This window comes from Oryctolagus cuniculus, chromosome 5, assembly GCF_964237555.1.
Source record: "Oryctolagus cuniculus chromosome 5, mOryCun1.1, whole genome shotgun sequence".
In the NCBI taxonomy this organism is placed as follows: Eukaryota; Metazoa; Chordata; class Mammalia; order Lagomorpha; family Leporidae; genus Oryctolagus; species Oryctolagus cuniculus.
Genome location: NC_091436.1, coordinates 75,562,179 through 75,582,146, shown reverse-complemented (window position 1 = coordinate 75,582,146; position 19,968 = coordinate 75,562,179). Strand labels below are relative to the sequence as shown.

The following is a 19,968-nucleotide window of genomic DNA, read 5'->3' as shown; positions in this document are numbered from 1 at the left end:
TGTAGTATTTGCATTTCCCTCTGTCCCTTCAGCTGGAGGGAAAATGAAAAAGTTAGTATTCAGATTGTACTTGAAGCAGTTTTTCTACAAAGATCTTTAGTAATTAGAATTTGGCTCAGTAAGATTATCAGAGAATAAGTACCAGTACATTCCTATGGTTTAATTTGTTATTCTAAAAATATTTGAATAAGGTACATTCATATACAAAGAACAGAATAGATTTTTTAGGAGTTAACTTTTTCTGAGATTCCTAAAAGGTGTAAATGACTAACAATTCTACTTCATTTTTGTGATGTATTTATAGAATTTGATGCCTTGTCGAGACTTGGAATCCCAGATGCTGTTAACTACATAAAGAAAAGATACAAGACTGCACAACTTTTATTTCTGAAAGCAGCTTGTGTTGGTCAAGGACTTGTGGATCAGGTGGAAGCATCAGTAGAAGAAGCAATCAGCTCTGGAACTTGGGTTGATATTGCAGTATGTTTTCTTAAATTTCCTCTAAGTCAGTGACAACATCACAATTGGAAATATTAGGACGTGCAAAGGTCATCTTGGCTTTAAAGGCAAATTCTAGAAATCATTGTTTGCACAAACATAATCTTAATTATTTTATGCTTAATGTCTTTCCAACCTATAAATAGAAAGTAGTCTTCCACATTTAGTTAGTCACCATCTGAAATTCTAATCTCAAACAAGCAAACAACATTACACTCATGTTAATCTTGATAGAGAAATTAGTGAGACTTATCTCTGCCTTACCCCATGCATTTTCAACTGTACTGGTATCAGGCATTGTGTAGCATTTGCTTATTCCTTATCAGTTGATCTCTGCTAATGCATTAGCACAAGCCACTTTGACACAGATAGTTTTTTACTTCAGTGTTCAATGTGGGCCTCTTCATTATACTAAAAAGATAAGTGTAGGTAAAGATAAATAAGCCAGAGGTTCATCCATTATTTTCTAGCCTAGGTCCAGACCTTCTTTTTTTTTTTTTTTTTTTTTTTTTTTTTTTCTCAGCATAAAATTTTCTTTTGGATACCCAAGTCCCTAAAACTTGAAGATTTAAGTGCTTTTTAGCCATTCAACAAATTTTATTAAGTACATCCAATGTACCATTCTACTTTGGGGGGATGTGGAAGCCAGACTCATTTTGTGCTCACAGGAGGAGCAGTTTCACTGCTGAGAGAATGTTAAAATGATCATTTCAGTAGTAGAAAGAGCTAAGAAGGAATATGTTTTGGAGGTACAAGTCAATAGGACAGCAGTTTGCTAGTGTATTGATGTAGTTTTGTGAGTGAGAGGAATGGATAGGTTTTGGTGGTGTTTTGGGTAATTTGAGTTGCCTATTAGGCATACACTTGAGGAAGGTAGGCAATAGAATCTGTGGTTCCAGAGGTTAATACTGGTAATGAAGCCAGAAACATAATTGGGAGGTTTGGGGCATTATTGTGGTTCTAAAAGCCTTTGGACTTACTGAAATCATCTAAGAATGGTACATACATTTATATACTTGTCTTTATATCTTTATATATGAAACAAAGGATTTATATGTGTTATATAGAATTTATACTTAATTGTTTATTTTGTTATTCTAGCCTCTGCTACCCAGTTCTTTATCAGTTGAAGATGCTGCCATGTTGCTTCAACAGGTGATGCGAGCATTCAGCAAACAGGCTTCAGCTGTAGTCTTTAGCGACACTGTTGTAGTTAGTGAAAAATTTATAAATGACTGTGCAGAACTATTCAGTGAACTGATGCACCAAAAAGCTGAAAAGGTATGCCAGATTTCCTTTCATCTGCTAATATTAACATTATTTTCACATTTGAACCATCTGATGTCTTTTGAAAAATGAAGTGAACAGTCTGCCCCAAAATGAATACTTTGTATCATACATCATTTTTCTTTAATGTACCATTCCATTTTATTTCCTCTCCCAGATTTATTTTTCCCCTTCTTCATTTCTGTCAGAACATGGGGAACTGATTGTTTAAATTAAAATCACAGTAAAGTCACCTGAGAGTATTGGTCCAATTTTAAAACACTAAAATACACAAACATGGTATCTGGGTATGTATAAATATATAATGTGTGTGAACCAATACACAATATATTTACTAAATCTAGTATATTCTCATTAAGTTTACCTATTTTAGATGCACAGACAGGATAACTTACTGAGGGGAATAAGTTTTGTGGCTATCAAAATTCATCAATTCCTCAGAGAAACTGCTGTTAAAGTATTTTGAAATAGAGGTCATGCTAGGTCTGCTTAAAGGTCACTCATTTCCTGTTTCTAGTTAGCAGCACTATCCTTATAAAACCTGCTCTCCTACAAGTAAGACAAACCCATGCATCTTATTAAACTGTTAATAGATCTTCATAAGGGCTTATTAAAGGTATAAATAAGTTATGTTAGCTATACTGCTTTTAAGCTCTTTAAAAACTAAAAATTAGAAATAATTTTCTGCATTTTGCAGCAAAGAAAAATTAAAAAATTACAGGTTTGATATCAGTAAACCTGAACATTAAACATGTTCACCTTTTGTATGACTTCGGACAAATAGACTTCCAGTTTTCTTATCTTCAGAAACAGATGATGATAATAACTACTCTGGAAAGGATAAATATAAATAAATAAGGGATCTATATAATATATGTGTGTGTGTGTGTGTGTGTATAATGTCATACATATTAGCTATCAGTTATTAAATGACTACTTCATTATTTTTATTTGTGATCTGTTATTGAAGTAAACCTTAATATGGTCGGTCATCACTTTCTTTCTTTCCTTGGACTCCTCTTTTTAACCACAAAATAAGTTCATAGTAAGGGGATTCTGTTACTTTGAAATATTAATGTTCTAAATATTTTTCTTTACAAAACCAAAAAGGAAGTAACCGTATTTTTACCAACAATATGTACTTTTGTCAATAGGGATTATAGAATCCTTTCCCATGAGAAAAAGACTGTCTATGAAGTTGGAAATAGTTCATTGTTATCAAACTTTTAAAAAGCAGAGGTTATCAAGAATGAATCCAGAGGAAAAATTAATTTTCTGACTTAGTGTGGGAGTGGGGAAGGGAATGGAGGTTTCATTATCTTTCTGGGGATCTCAAGTATCCAGATGACTCTGCACTTGATAGTTCCAGGAGGCTCCTATTGGGAGTAGGAGGGAGTGACCAGATTCCTGTTAAGCAGTCCTAAGACCAAGCAACAACAGCTGATATTGCATCTGTTGCTGTGTGATAAGTTGTTCAGTGACTAGGCTTTCTCATTAGCTACTACTGGGTACTTTATGAACCAGCTTTTTGTTTTTCCAATGAAATGAAGCAACTAATTTTATAAAGAGAAGAAGTTTATCACAGGTGGGGAGATTCAACTCCAGGGCCAGGTGGCCTCATTGGTTGGGTGTCAAATGGCAATGGCATTGCACTGGGAGAGGAAACATGTGCTGACCCAAGAGGCAAAGAGAGAGTCTGGGCCCAACTCAGCCTTTTCTAACAGCCCTCTTGTGACAGTTATATCCCAAGAGCATATATCCCTATTGACCTGAAGACCTCCCATTAGGCCCTCTTTAAACAGCATAATTGGATTAAATTTTCTTCTCTTAATTACTACCAGTTTAGGATTTTGGGGTTCAAATATCTGAGTTTGGGAGCCAAATCATGTTGAAATCATGGCAAGTACAAAAATCAAGGAAAGAGACTGATTTCTGAAGAGGAGAGATAGCCTTACAATAGTAGCTATGAGACAATGCATTATATTTCTTAGCAAAACTAAACAAGAATATTTAGGGTATAGCTTATGAGTATATGAGTATAAGCAATGAAATGGTGTATGTATTTGCCAACAGCAACAAAAAAGCATGTTTTATTTCAGGAAATGAAAAATAATCCTGTACATTTAATCACTGAAGAAGATCTGAAACAAGTCTCCATGTTAGAAAGTGTTAATACAAGTAAAAAGGATAAAAAAGATGAGCGAAGGAGGAAAGCAACAGGTAATAAATTATGAACAGGAAAGATTCAAAGATAAATTTGTTGCAATGAACTTTATTAGGTCCTTTGAAAGACCATTTATTTGATTGATCATTCTTCAACTGCCAATATCAACTAAAGCTTCTGCTATTGAATTAAATTTTAATTACAAAAATGTAAATATTGGTGATTATAGTTTATTTTCTTTTTTAATAAGTAATAGTAATATTTTCAGGAACTGTTCTAGCCCAATAGCCTCTTTTTTTAATTCTCAATCTTGCCAAGTTCAAGTTCACCTTAAACCTTTGTTTAATACTCCTTCCTGAACCTCATATAACTGGTTCCTTCTTTTTATTCAGAGCTCAACTTTAAACATCACTTCCTCAGAGACATCTTCCTAATCCCTCAGAATAGTTTCCATAGTCACTCTCTACCACTTCTCACATCAGTTTGTAATACTGTATCACTGTGATTTGTTTTATTGTTTGAGAACCTTGCCTATCTTATTTATTTTTGAATCTCTAGTACCTAGAGCATGATTTGGCATATTTTGGTGCCATATAAATATTTACAGAATAAATGAATTTCCCAGTAAAATATACTTTTTAATTTTCTTTTTTAATAGCTCTTGTTTGAAAATATGTTTTTTTCATAATTTTTATAATAGGAACAAGTATTAATGCAATGTAGTGTTAAAGAAATTTGATATCCAACTTTTTTATTGACAAATATAGTACATTGAACATATATTGTGAGAACAACATATATTATGAAAAAATTCTTAATTTTTTATGAGAATTTACTCATTTCTTTGAGATGTTCTTTCCTCTTTCAAAATTTTTTTGTTGCAAAAATCTTTCAATGATAATTTGAGATTTTTATCTATTCTGCTAGGAAATCTATGGTAAATTACTCAAATAATAGTAGAATTCATATCCATGCATGTTATGTTGTATTATTTGGAGATATTGTTATGATGTACTTTAATCTACTAAGGATTTATGTCAGTGTAACTATTTAATTTTATTTCTAACTTAAAAGTTAAGGGCTTTCTGATGTTTTGTTCTCATAGTGCCACTGTACTGTAATCATTTAGCTACATTACATGGAATCATCTCAAACTTGAATGTTCTGCCATAAGAAACTTACTATGAAATGTTAAGAGCATGTTCACTTTAGATGTGCTTTTGAAAATAGTAATTCTATATCATAAAAGCCAAAGAATGTAATTTGAGGCTAAGATGAACTTCTAAGAGAATTCTATTTAGATTTAGAAAATGGTTTTTATATAAATCATTTTATTGAAAAATATTAATCTTTCATGAAGAAATATAGTAGCAGGGAAATACCTAAGCATCATTTTTTATTTTTATTTGCAACATTCAGGTTGTTTTCATAATTTGTATTTTTAGCCTTAATTTAGCCTATAGAAATTGATAAGGATATTTTTCTAATTAACCAACTTAATATTTATGGTCAGTGCTTATTGAGTACCTGTTATATTTCAAGCATTACTATGATGCTAAGAATGCAAATAGTGTGACATGTTCCTTGCTCTCAAGAAGTTCATGTCTGTTTAGGTGGTAGCTGAGTCAGGTTGTCTTCTTTAAACATATATAATAATCTTCCAATCAGTAAAACAAAACCAAGTATAATTAATTTTATAAAATATCTCAGTAGGGCATATTGATGAGGCTGTTGTGAAAAATGAGTGAATGAAGCACATTTGTTTTGAAGAGGGTAGGAGAAGAGGTAAAGGAATGGGTTTAGCTAAGGAAAGACCAGACAGAGCTAAAAAAGCAATAGCATTAGAAGAAGAGACTGTTTAGAGTAAGCAGGCCATCTAAGAACATTGCTTAAATTCAAGAGCTTTCATATTTTATTTATTAACCTTTTATTGATTGAATTTGTTTTATTTTAATGAAGAAACTTCACGAGGAGCCTAAAGGTTTTTTTAGTTATTTTGTCTGTTGTTTTTATGCTTTAAAATTAAATACAATGATATTGGTGATTTAGGTAATGCTAATGTCATTTTTCTACCAGAGGGCAGTGGAAGTGTGAGAGGAGGAGGTGGGGGCAATGCCAGAGAATACAAAATTAAGAAAATCAAGAAGAAAGGAAGAAAAGATGATGATAGTGATGATGAATCTCAGTTGTCTCACACTGGTGTGTACATTTATTTTACTTTTCCTTTGTGTGTGCATGATTTCTTTTTACTTTGTGTGTTTTTGTGAATTTTTTAGCATAATTTCAAAGTACATATGATTAGTTATACTCATATACCCTTATGCTTATACAGGACAGTCTTGCTTTGCATGGTTTCAGTGGGTACAAATTATAATTACCTCAGTGTAGTTAAATGGCTTCAGTCCACCACACAGTTCACCAACATAGTTCAAATTTCAAATACCAAGTTCCCCTAATATATTAATTATCAGTAATTGCATGGAGTTCAAACTTTACTGCTAACCCTTTAGTCCATAAATCAGTATGTACTCACAAATAACAGATGCACATCATGAACCTATGATAGTTTTGTCAGCTATTTTATATTTTACATTTTATAGTTTATAAATGATTGATAACTACACATTTATTATTCATTATGCACAAGCAAAGTGTGTAGTTACATTGCTTCCTTGTCTCCCAGTGATAAACCCAAGTAACATTTTATAAAAATGGATCATCAAAAGAGGGAATTGGCCAACAAAGATAAAGATGTAGCAGAGAAATGAAAAGTGGTAACACTGAGAATGAAATTGGAATCAAGCATAAGTGGTCTTAGAGCAAAAATGGTTATCTCTGGGAATGTTGAATGAAGAAAGAAAAAAAGTCATTGTTTAAGACTCCAGCTGGGGCTAGCATTGTGGCGTAATGTGTTAAGGATAAGCTACCATCTGCAATGCTGGCATCCCATGTGGGTGCCAGTTTGAGTCCGAGGTGCTCCACTTCCAGTCCAGCTCCCTGTTAATGAGCATGAGAAATGGGAGATGGCACAAGTCCTTGAGCCCCTGCACCCATGTGGGAGACCCAGATGAAGCTTACCTAGCTCTTGGCTTCAGCTTAGCCTAGCCCTAGCCATTACAGACATCTGGGGAGTGAACCAGTAGATGGAAGATCTCTATACGTATATTTCCCTGCCTTTCAAATAAATAGAATAAATCTTGAAAGAAAGAGAGAAAGAGGGAGGGAGAGAGAGAGAAAAAAAACAGGAAGGAAGGAAGGAAAGAAAGGTGGAAGGAAAGGGAGGGAGGGAAAGAAGGAAGGAAGGAAGAAAACTATAGCTATGGAACCAGATAAAGCTAATAAATGTACATTTATTGACATCAGGGAGGCAATTGGCTGTGACAAAGAGATATGAAATATGCAGAAATCTTCACATTAAAGGAATTCTTGGAGATACTTCAAGACATCGAAGGGGCAAAGGGTAAAATGGAAGGTGATCTAGAGAATTGTATGCGTATTTAATATTTACAGTAACACCTAACCTGTTTGTTGCTTATATCTGACGGAAAATTAATGATATTCATCATGTGTTTGGCCAAGGTAAATCTATATGAGACATCTTTGTCTAAATAAAAATAATTTTTTTAATTTTTCTGTTTTAAAAAGTTAGTAAAACCATAATATTACCCTTCTCCTCAAAAAATATAAAAACAAATTTCAAATTATGATAATTGAAGATCTGTATTTCCCTTCTTCCACATAGTTCATTATATATGAACTATATCTGGAAGATACAGATAGCAGTGATGTGGATACAGCTACTAATGTGATCTTATTTTTAATAGCACAATTCCTTAAGATCTGTGTTTAAATTAGGTAGAAGTTTCATTGTTTTGATGTGCATAAAAAATGTTAAGTAACCAAAAAAAATCTCTATAAACTACTAGCTCTGTCCTTATTTTAAACAGCATTAAGACTATTCAATGTGAGGTTTCATTAATAATTGTTAGTTGAGACATGTGATATTCTTTTTTATGCATAGATTATTGAGAGGAATTCTAAGATTTATAAAATCATTCTATCTAAAATGTAATTTCGGTGCTTTTAAAAAAGGATTGTGCCAGCACCGTGGCTCAATAGGCTAATCCTCCGCCTTGTGGCGCCGGCACACCAGGTTCTAGTCCCGGTCGGGGCGCCGGATTCTGTCCCAATTGCCCCTCTTCCAGGCCAGCTCTCTGCTGTGGCCCGGGAGTGCAGTGGAGGATGGCCCAAGTGCTTGGGCCCTGCACCCACATGGGAGACCAGGAAAAAGCATCTGCCTTCTGCCTTCGGATCAGCGTGGTGCGCTGGCCGCGGCGGCCATTGGAGGGTGAACCAACGGCAAAAAGGAAGACCTTTCTCTCTGTCTCTCTCACTGTCCACTCTGCCTGTCAAAAAAAAAAAAAAAAGGATTATGTTATAATATCCAAAATTGTGTCTTAGCTAAAATAGAATCAACTCAGTATGAAAGATTACTAGAAGGAAATATAACAAATTGTAAAATATATTCAGGAAGCAAACAGGTAAATCATAAGACTATTTAATGTGAATATCTAGAATGGACAGAAGATCTCAGAAAAGGATATTAATCTCTCTACTCTGAAGCTGTGATTTCAACTCCATACATCTTCATTCATACTGCAAATTGATTTTTGAGACATTTTATTTATTTCTTAGGTTTCCCCTCTAGAATCAATACCTTAATTTAGCTAGAAATAATCACTTTTATATCTTTGGAATTTCTAATGGAAATATTTTTATTTTTCTTTGTCCACAGTCCATACTTTTGCAAGTAATGTGATAGGAATAACATTAAGGGGGTTTTTGATTTGTATTTTAACTCTATGCCTTTCCAAAAAGACAAAATTTAGCTTAGGCAATTCTGCTGGAATTCTGATTGACATAATTCTAAATACTTTGTGATGATCTTCTATAAATTATGGAAGTGATTTCATTTCCAATAAATTTTTTTGTTTGTTTGTTTGTTTGTTTTTGACAGGCAGAGTTAGACAGTGAGAGAGAGAGAGACAGAAAGGTCTTCCTTTTTCTGTTGGTTCACGCCCCAAGTGGCCGCTATGGCCAGCACATTGGGGCCATCGCGCTGCACCAATCTGAAGCCAGGAGTCAGGTGCTTCCCCCTGGTCTCCCATGCGGGCACAAGACCCAAGCACTTGGGCCATCCTCCACTGCACTCCCTGGCCACAGCAGAGAGCTGGATCGGAAGAGGAGCAACTGGGACAGAACCGGTGCCCCAATCGGGACTAGAACCTGCAGTTCCGGCATCGCAAGCAGAGGATTAGCCTAGTGAGCTGCGGCACCGGCCCTCCAATAAACTTTTATAAAGAAAAAAATTCTAGTGTTCATTCTGGAACAGAGGGACATAATCCTTTCCTAAAAGATTTTTTCTGCTGAATCAGTTGTTTTGATTTCCAGCTATTTGCATCATCTTTATTATTTTCTGGTGAACTCTTAGAAAAGGTCATTTTCAAATGAAGTTGGAAAATGATCATGTAAAGAAATTCTACTATGTATCGCATTTTTAAAAATTTTTCTTCATTAGATTTTATTTGTTAACATGGATACTTACTGGCATAAGTTAATATCTGAGTTTCAATGGTAAGCAGTGAATTATCTTCTTTTTAAGTATGTTAGTAAAACAGTCTTTGTTTTTTTGTAGCTTGTTTGTTGTTTTCTCATTTCTCATGTCTGTTATAGGAAAGAAAAAGCCAGAGATGACTTTTATGCTCCAAGATGAGATTGAAGACATTTTAAGAAAACATGTACAAGATGCTCCTGAGGAGTTTATTTCTGAACTTGCTGAATACTTAATAAGGCAAGTGTAAAATGTATTTTTCTATTTTTTGGTAGAAATTCAGTAGCTTATTAAATAAAATTCCACTGAGAACATCCAAAACATATTTTCGGTGTTTTCAAAGTTTAGAATTTAATCCAGCTGTCATATTCCAGATTTTATTTGCTTGCAAAAGCAGTTCAATTCAACAAATATTTGTTAGATATTTTGGGCAAGGCAATATAGGAAACAAAAAATAAGAACCTTTAGAAGTGTCGTTGATCTCTGATCTAATAATTTTAAATCTTAGTTGGGAAGATTTACACCTGCACTAATCACTGGCTTGTCTGTTTTCATAACATGAAAAATTGCCTACAAAAGGAAGAAAAAGATTTTCTATTTTTAATTGTTAAAGTGTTTACTTTTAGGAAGAAAATAAAGAAGCAAACTAACCTCAAGTGAGATTAGACACCATTACCTTGTGAATAAAACATATTAACTTTATTTTATACAAAAAGAGAGGAAATTATGTTTAACTTGACCATTACTAAACTAACCAAGTTGTCTTAAATTAATCAGAATATGGAAGTTTCTACAAACATAATTCAGGAGCCCAGTTCATCTAACTTTGATTTTAGAAATACAGCTTTTGTAATGAGATTATGTTTTTTAATTTAAGTAAACATATTTGTGCCTAAGTAATTACTGTACCATTTTTCACAGATAAAAAATGAAATAGTTGTTACTAATCATGAACATTAAAAAAGTTGTTTTAAAAAAAGTTGTTTTTAATGCATATCTTTCAGTAATTTAAAAATTGAAAATTTAAGTTGTAATTCCTGAACATGAGAACAGATTTATAGTTATTCTCCAAGTAACTTTAAAAAGCTGTTTTGAATTATGAAGTCTTATTATTAATGCTTTCATTGTCTTTAGTGCAATAACTTTGAGCACTTTAAGAAAATATTCCTTCCCAGGGCTGTGGAATACTTTCTTGGTGAACTATCTTACGAATCTATTTTCTTTGTTTCTTTGTTGTTCTCTTTTTAAAATGATCTCTATAAGTTTTAAGCAAAGAAAAATTTGTCTACATAAATCTAGTCCATTTTAATAAACTAAATATATTTCTCTTCTGCACAGACCTCTTAATAAAACTTATCTTGAGGTGGTACGTTCAGTATTCATGTCTTCAACTTCTGCTTCTGGAACGGGCAGAAAACGCACCATCAAGGATTTGCAAGAAGAGGTTTCAAACTTATACAATAATATTAGATTGTTTGAAAAAGGGATGAAATTTTTTGCAGGTATATTTAATGTTGTTTTTCTTTTTCATTGATTCTCATATTTTTGGGGGGGAAGAAGTTAGTTTTAATAAAGTCCCTTTATTTTCCAGATGACACTCAGACTGCTCTTACCAAGCATTTGCTGAAGACAGTGTGTACTGACATCACTAACCTCATTTTCAACTTCTTAGCTTCAGATTTAATGATGGCAGTAGATGACCCTGCAACCATTACAAGTGAAGTATGTTAATGATTTGTTGGCTCTGTGGCTCACTTGGCTAATCCTCCTCCTGCGGCGCCAGCACCCTGGGTTCTAGTCCCGGTTGGGGCACCAGGTACTAGTCCCGGTTGCTCCTCCTCCAGTCCAGTTCTCTGCTATGCCCCGGGAGGGCAGTGGAGGATGGCTCAAGTGCTTGGGCCCCTGTGCCCACCTGGGAGACTGGGAGGAAGCACCCGGCTCCTGGTTTCAGATCGGCACGGCGCCGGCCATAGTGGCCATTAGGGGAGTGCCGGCCATAGCGGCCATTAGGGGAGAGAACCAACGGAAGGAAGACCTTTCTCTCTGTCTCTCTCTCATTGTCTATAACTCTCTCTCTCTCTTTCTCACTCTCTCACTAACTCTGCCTGTCAAAAAAAAAAAAAAAAAAAAAAAACGATTTGTTTACCACTCCTAATGACTTTATTTTGAGTATGAACACATTCTTTCTCTTTTGAAATAGTTTAAAAGAAAAATAAAACACAGGAAAGAGTTTTTGGAGGAAAATCTAAAAGATTTTTAATTTTAGTACAATGTATATACATTTGCTAACAGGATTGGTTATATAACCAATCTATTAAAAGTAACAATGTTTAAGTACTTTGAAATAAACAGAATTTCTTTCCTAACTATTGTAACACTTTCCTTTTTCCTGTTTAAGACCCTTAACAATAATCTTGCCAGTTTCAACAGCTTTGCAGTTATTTCATGTAGTGACCCCATCTCATTTCAATATTTACATAACTGAAGTTCATTTTTCGAAGTCCTCATTTCAAACCAAATTTAAAAGCTCATCTCTTCCCTTCTTGCAATGGAAAGTAGAGCTACGACCCCCAGTTGCAAGAGGAAGAAGGCTGTGGTCTGTCCTTAAGATGCAGTGACTAGCCAGCACCGTGGCTCACTTGGCTAATCCTCTGCTGCGGCACTGGCACCCCAGGTTCTAGTCCCAGTTGGGGTGCCATACTAGTCCCAGTTGCTCCTCTTCCAGTCCAGCTCTCTGCTGTGGCCCGGCAGGGCAGCAGAGGATGGCCCAAGTGCTTGGGTCCCCGCACCCGCATGGGAGAGGAGGAGGAATCACCCAGCTCCTGGCTTCCAATGGGCACAGCGATGGCCTTAGCGGCCATTAGGGGAGTGAGCCAACAGAAGGGTCTCTGTCTCTCTCTCACTGTCTCTCACTCTCTATCTGTCTCTCACTGTCTAACTCTACCTGGCAAAAAAAAAAGATGACAGTGACCTCTTCTCTTCCTCATCCTTCTTGATCTGCTTAGATTGGCATTTAGGAAAAATGAGGGAGACAGAAGAGCTTACATGACCGACTGCATATCATTGGCTTTGATCTAGGTCAGTCATCCTCACACTATTCAGCCCAACAAGTATCTAGCCATGGGAGAAGATCACAGCTTCCCATCTTACAGGCTTCCCTGTTCTTTATGAGGGGCCCTTCTTGGCCATTCTTGGTTGGCACTGGGGAAGGATGAGCACTCTCTTCCCACCCTAATGGAAGAGAGATGGATAGTCTCTTATTCCAAATACTCTCTTTCCCAATGACTCTCTTTTTTAGTACTCCACTTATATGAGGGCACTTCACAAAGCCCATGGACAATGGAATTAAAAGATAAGATTATTTTGGTGTAAAAAAAATTTTGAAATCCATGCAAAATTTTCTCATAATGCACATTTTCTGTGGAGTTTTTTGAAGCACCCTCCTTATGTGCTGGAGTAGGTTTGAGAAGTAGGACTGTCACTAGTCATTTTGGCCAACTGGCTATTGGCTAGTGCTCTGATTTTAGAAGTGTTCTGCATACTTTTTTAAGATTTATTTATTTATTTATTTGAGAGGTACAGACAGAGGGAGAGATAGAGAGAAAGGTCTTCCATCCTCTGTTTCACTCCTGAGCCAATATGAAGCCAGGAGCCAGGAGCCAGGAGCTTCTTTCAATTCTCCCACGCAAGTGCAAGAGCCCAAGAACTTGGACCATCTTCTACTGATTTCTCAGGTCATAGCAGAGAGCTTGATGGGAAAAGGAGCAGCCAGGACTTGAACCAGTGCCCATATGGTGGCTTTACCCACCATGCCACAGCATGGGCCCCCATTTTTTTGTTTGTTTGTTTGGCATATTTTTAATTCCTAGTTAGAGCTAAAGTTCAAGAATAAGATAAATTTTACTCATGATTATGTTACAGCAATAAATAGACTTTCCTTTTTTTGTGTATGTGTGTTTGGTCTTATTTGCACTGCATATCCAAAGCACCATGTGAAACAATTTGTAAATACACATTTTTACCTTACAGGTAAGAAAAAAGATTTTAAGTAAATTGTCAGAAGAAACCAAAGTAGCTCTAACAAAACTCCATAACTCTCTGAATGAAAAGGTGAGTAACATTTAGTTACCCTGGCTGGATGTTCATGTTTTAAAGATCTTTAAGTAGGTTTTTACTAGAATAATTGTGAACTCAATCTAAAATGGTATACTGCACTCACACATCTCTTTGGGAGGTAAAGGGACAGAACAAGCTGGGGGCATTTTGCTGTTTTACTCCTAAATCCCAATTTCTCATATAATGATAGTGAACTTTTTAAGAACTGTATGTAAAGGTGTAAAGATACAAAAAAAATACTCAATGGCTATATTTCTTAAGGCACCTGTATATAATTATGGTATTAAATGTATTTTCAGAGTATAGAAGACTTTCTTTCGTGTCTAGATTCTGCAGCAGAAACTTGTGATATTATGGTGAAAAAGGGAGACAAAAAAAGGGAAAGGTAACATTGGGTTGATCTGTATTATTGATATTGTTAAATGTGAAACTTTTCTTACCTGAAATTTGAATATGACTGACTTGTGCCTAGAAAACTGTGTCAAAATGGCTGTAGACCTTCCAGTATATTCAAAGTCTTAATATTAAGTATTCCTTTTTGACCCTCTTGATAAGGTAGCAGAGTTTCTTAATTTCATAGTTGTTTAAGCCTGGAACTTTTTATTAACTTTGAGACTTTGTGCACAGGAAAGATTATCTGCATCAGTGCTGTACTGTTTGATGTCCAGCAACTCAAGACAAAAGCTTACTTTGAGTATCTCTGCATTATAGCTTTTTCTATGATTTCCTCATATCAGCCTGTCTGTGCCATTTAAGATTGTATATGCACATATTCCGTATTTAAAACATCCCTGAAAATGCTTACAGAATTAGATAATTAAACTAGACAAGCTAAGAACTGAATACAGGCTGGAAGAGACTTGAGATCAGTGAGAACTTGGTAAGTGATAATACATTGTGTGATTTTATATTTGTTTAGGCAGATACTGTTCCAGCATCGACAAGCACTGGCTGAACAGCTAAAAGTCACAGAAGACCCTGCTCTTATTCTGCACCTCACATCAGTCCTGTTGTTTCAGTTCACAACCCACAGCATGCTCCATGCACCCGGAAGATGTGTCCCACAGATCATTGCTTTTCTTAATAATAAAATTGCAGAGGTATTACCTGTTCAGTATATTTGAAACTTCATGCTCTTAGATTCTGAATATTTTGAGATAATAGAATGTGAACAGTGAATCAGCATAGCAATTTTAATAAATTCATCCTAGTTTAAGAATGTTTCAGGATCCAGTAAGATCCATGATAAAGAATGTCCTGAATTTGTAAAGTAACCTTTTGGAAAAGATAATTTTGCTTCTCTAGGTTTATTACCCTTCAAGGTTCAGTTCAGAAGTCTTGTCCTGCACAAATTTCTCTGAAGACCCTGTAGCCAAAAGTAATTTGACTTCTTCAAACTACCCTATCACCTTATATTTTTGGTGCTAGAGCTTTGCTAAGTCAACATAAAGTGATCTGCACTATGTTTGTAAAGTCCTTGAGATTGGGGACCTTGCTATATTCAGTTTTCTTTTTATATGGCCAGTATTGTGTAAAGATGAGGACCTTTAAAGTGTGTTGGTCAAACATCCTGTGTCTGTTCCACAGAAAATTGAATTGCATTGTTGACTTTTTCTTCCTTTCTATTTTCTCAGGATCAGCATACTCTTTTGGTACAATATCAGGGGTTGGTTGTAAAGCAGTTAGTTAGTCAGAATAAGAAGACTGGGCAAGGAGATGATTCTTTGAATGAGGAATTGGACAAAGAACAACAAGATGTCATCAATACTACTCGTAAAGAGCTTCAGGAACTTTCTTCATCCATTAAAGACCTGGTTCTCAAATCCAGGAAGTCATCTGTGACAGAAGAGTAATGATCTTAATTCATTTCTGTTATGTAATAAGCACTTCTCCCCAGAGTTGAAGGTGAGTGGTCACAAATTGTCACTTAGCAACTCCCCACTGCCCTGTAACAACACCAACCCAACACACAATGCAGTTAAAAGGTGTTATATTAAATGGAAATTTTCTAAAGATGTAAATTTTTATAAATTGGGGTCTTCTTAAAAGTTTTGCTTTTCACATGAATTCTATGTGAAATTTTTTCACATAAAAATTATTTTCACACAGTTCTAAAAATTATACACTTTAGGTTTATTTTCTTTCCAGATGGTAAATCAGGAATAAATTTTTTGGTATCTTTCATGTCTAGGAAAGGACTGATTTGTTTGCTATAGATTTCAAGGGGCATTACTATATTTGTAACATTTAAGTAGAACCTTAAAATGTGGTCATGATTTTTTTTAAAGTAAGTTTGGAGTCAGAAACAAAAATATATTTCTTTAGTTAATGAAGAATGATTCAAAATTAAATACAGAAATTTGCAAAATATATATATTTTTTATTACTAAGCCCTTGCTCTTGTTTCTGGCAGGTAGAGGGCCTCCCATGTCCCCCACCGGAGTGAACTTTTATGAGTTTGGGGCTTCAGATATGCCTTTATGGGGCTGAAGAACATGAGAGGGGCCCATATATTTCTATGTTGTGTTATAAACAAGCTGCTAATAAAAGTGAGAGACAACATGCAATTTACTACTGATAGGTATATGTTACATTTAACAGTAGAATAACAAATTTTAATGCACAAGTTTTTCTTTGGCCCCATATACATTGTTAAATTTCATTCTGTATTTTAATAGCTTCCCTAGCACCAAGTATTTTGTAAATGTATGATATATAGTTAGGCTACTTTTTCCAATGGTAAGGGGATCTAAAAGTGCATTCAAGTTATTAAAACTTTTCCCAAAAATAGAAACTCTTTTTTAAAAAATAGGTATTACTTTCTAAAGCTTATTAGTTAAAAGTAGAATAGTTCCTTAGAGTAATCATTTGAACTAAATGAATTTAAGCAAAAATTTATTATTTATCAAGAAAGAATTCAGCTATTTTGAATATAATAGTAAATATCAAATATCAGAAAAATATTATTTTATATAATTTCATACATGGCATTTATATTTTAAAATGTTTGAATACAAAGATCAGTCTACCTCTGTTCCATTGTAGACAAATATTAATCCTGAGTGAAAGTGAAGAATTGTTAACTAAGCATTATTATTAAAGTTGATAGGAATTTAACATTAAAATGGTTTTCCCATGAATAGTTTTCTATTATATATTTTCATATGAGCAAAGGAAGAAAAATGACAAGTTCTCTGTTACCACATACTCCAATTTAGATTGGTTTGTTATTTAGCTTCCAAAATACTGAACACTTAACTTATTTTTTAATTTACCCTTTGCTTAAGAACCTTATCATTTATTTATATTTTAGCAAATACCAAAGTGATTCATGTTGTGTCAACCTAGATCATAAAAAATAAATAGAAGAGATGATGAAGCAAATTAAAAGAAAACTGTTACGTGTTACTTTGTATGCATTCAATTTTTTCCATTTGTTGGAATGGTTCTTTTTTTTCCACAGTAAATAAAAAAGTTTTTATTGTTTTGTAAATAAAATTACATAGTTGAATTTGTATGTAGAGAGCTGATTTCATTAATAAAATAAAAATTGTAGCGTGCTCATTGTGATATTAATGAGTAGGGTTGAAAATAAAGTTGCCTATTATATTAAATTTTATGATACTTTGAAGTTTCCATTATTTTAATAAATTCTAATATTAACTGGCATATGTTATATTTATTTTGAATTCTCATTCTGAATATTGTTAAAGGATTTTACTTTCTTTGTCTTACATAAAAATACTTCCATAGTTCAGTGTTTTTTCATTGCTTCAAAATTTGTCATTCATAGGCCACTTCATCTTGGTAATTACTTCTCAATTAGCCAGATTTCAGTAAATGTGAAGCTGTGTTCTCAGATCTGCTAATTCTGGCTATTGCAGTTACAGTAGGGGTATTTGAAAACTTACTTAGGTATTCACTCTCAGGTGTTGCAACTCTAGACTCATGTGTTTGTGCGTGCGTGTGTGTGTGGGTGTTTTTAAAGATTAATTTATTTGAAAGAGTTACAGAGAGAAGTTGACGCAGAGAGAAAGAGGTCTTTCATTCACTGGTTCACTCCCCAAATGGCCGCAACAGCTGGAGCTGAGCCAATCTGAAGCCAGGAGCCAGGAGCTTTTTCCGGATCTTCCACGTGGGTACAGGTGCCCAAACACTTGGACAATGCTCTGCTGCTTTCCCAGGCGCAATAGCAGGGAGCTAGATCAGAAGTGGAGTAGCCAGTACTCAAACCGGCACCCCTATGGGATGCTAGGGCTGCAGGCCAGGACTTTAACCTGCTGTGCCACAACAACACCGGTCCTGTGGTTTTGTTTTTTAAGATTTATTTGTTTGAAAGACAGTTACTGAGAAGGAGAGAGCAAGAGAAGGAAAGATCCATTTTTCATCCACTGGTTCACTCCCCAAATGGCCCCAACTGTCACAGCTGGGCCAGGCTGAAGCCAGGAGCCAGAAGCTCCAACCAGATATTTTGCATGGATGGCAGGGTCCCAAGTACTTGGGCCATTTTCCACTGTTTTCTCAGGCACATCAATAGGAAACTGATCAGAAACGGGGCAGCCAGAACTTGATCTGACACTGTGATAGGGGATACAAAATATATTTTGATAAAATATCTTAATGCTAAATAAGAATAGCAGTTACTTAACTTGAATGTAGAATTTTCTTGAGTTTCTTAAAGACTATGCCTTAGACCACAAAATGTCAAGGATGATGAGGTCAAGGTGCAGCTGATTTGAAGTATAGTGCAGCCATAGATTAAGAAGGAACAGTTCGACGCCAGTGTTATGGCACAGTGGGTAAAGCTACCGCCTGCAATGCCAGCATCCCATGCAAGCACCAGTTCATTTTTCAGCTGCTCCATTTCCTATCCAGCTTCCAGCTGATGGCCTGGGAAAAACAGCAGAAAGCATCCCAAGTGTTTCGGCCCCTACCACCACATGGGAAACTCACATGGAATTCCTGGCTTCTGGCTTCAGTTTGGCCCATCCCTGGCAGTTGCAACCATCTGGGGAGTGCATCGGTGGGTGGAAAATCTCTCTCTCTTTCTCTGTAACTCTTTCTTTTTTTTTTTTTTTTTTTTTTTTTTTAGGATTTATTTATTTATTTACTTGAAAGTCAGAGTTACAAAGAGAGGCAGAGGGAGAGAGAGAAAGAGAGAGGTCTTCCATCTGCTGGTTCACTCCCCAGTTGACTGCAACTGCTGGAGCTGCGCCGATCCTAAGCCAGGAGCCTGGAGCTTCAATCCGGGTCTTCCAGTTGGGATCAGGGGCCCCAGCACTTGGGCCATCTTCCGCTGCTTTCCCAGGCCACAGCAGAGAGCTTGATAGGAAGTGGAGCAGCTGGGACTCGAATCGGCACCTTTATGGGATGCCAGCACTGCAGCAGCTTTACTGGCTATGCCACAGTGACAGCCCCATAACTCTGACTTTCAAATAAATCAAATCAATCAATCAAAAAAAAAAAAAAAAGGCAGTTAGTTCATTGCTTCTTATAAATGCTGCTCAATCCAGGGCCAAATGAGATTGTGTTAAGGTAATGTGAGTTGAGTGAGACTGAGAAATCAGAGATTTGCCTCTTTTAAGACCATGAAGCCTGCACTCCAGGAAAATGGGAAATGAAATAAAAAATACCAAAAGCTCTAGGATGCATATTTTCTACGCAGATCTTAGAGTACTTAGACCACTTCTTGGAGATCTTCCTTTGCTGATCATTTTTCTATTGTGACAAAAAAGAACAAAATTTACTATCTTAACTATTTTTTACATGTACACTACTGTAATGTAAACTACACATACATGGCATTTTTTAAAATATTTTATTATTTATTTATTTGAGAGGTAGAGTTAGAGAGAGAGAAAGAGAAAAGTTTTCCATCTTGTTTCACTTCCCAAACAGCTGCAACAGCTGGAGCTGGGCCAATCTGAAGCCAGGAGCCAGGAGCTCCTTCTGGGTCTCCCACGCAATTGCAGGGACCCAAGCAATTGCGCCATCTTGCACTGCTTTCCCAGCCCATAAGCAGAAAGAACTGGATCAGAAGAGAAGCAACAGATGCCCCTTGGGATGCCAGCACCTCCAAAGGCAGAGGCTTAGCCTACTATACCACGTCACTGGCCCCTTGCATGTTTCTTTTTCTTTTTTTAAGATTTATTTATTTATTTGAAAGGCAGAGCTATAGAGAAGCAGAGGCAGAGAAAGAGAGAGAGAGGTCTTCCATCTGCTGGTTCACTCCCCAAATGGCCACAAGCTGAGCCAACCCGAAGCCAGGAGCCAGAAGCTTTTTCCAGGTCTC

At 35.6% G+C, this 19,968-nt stretch overlaps 1 protein-coding gene across 4 annotated transcripts in view; it reads left to right on the top strand.

The window, feature by feature from the left end:
- The window catches only part of UFL1 (UFM1 specific ligase 1), a 29,544-nt gene extending 12,249 nt beyond the window's left edge, over window positions 1-17,295 (top strand). For 2 of the 4 annotated variants that reach the window (XR_517960.4, XR_011388610.1), the window contains 12 exons: window positions 305-480; window positions 1,600-1,779; window positions 3,885-4,005; window positions 6,026-6,148; window positions 9,683-9,800; window positions 10,899-11,062; window positions 11,152-11,282; window positions 13,590-13,670; window positions 13,976-14,061; window positions 14,596-14,776; window positions 15,311-15,581; window positions 16,090-17,295. Coding sequence is in view for 2 of the 4 variants with exons in the window: in XM_002714591.5 (XP_002714637.1) it covers window positions 305-480; window positions 1,600-1,779; window positions 3,885-4,005; window positions 6,026-6,148; window positions 9,683-9,800; window positions 10,899-11,062; window positions 11,152-11,282; window positions 13,590-13,670; window positions 13,976-14,061; window positions 14,596-14,776; window positions 15,311-15,529 (1,580 nt within the window). In the remaining 2 variants the exon portion in view is untranslated. Of the gene's footprint in view, window positions 1-304; window positions 481-1,599; window positions 1,780-3,884; window positions 4,006-6,025; window positions 6,149-9,682; window positions 9,801-10,898; window positions 11,063-11,151; window positions 11,283-13,589; window positions 13,671-13,975; window positions 14,062-14,595; window positions 14,777-15,310 lie in introns of all 4 variants that reach the window. The other 2 variants (XM_002714591.5, XM_051855441.2) reach the window with 1 other exon arrangement.
- Window positions 17,296-19,968: the final 2,673 nt, after the last annotated feature.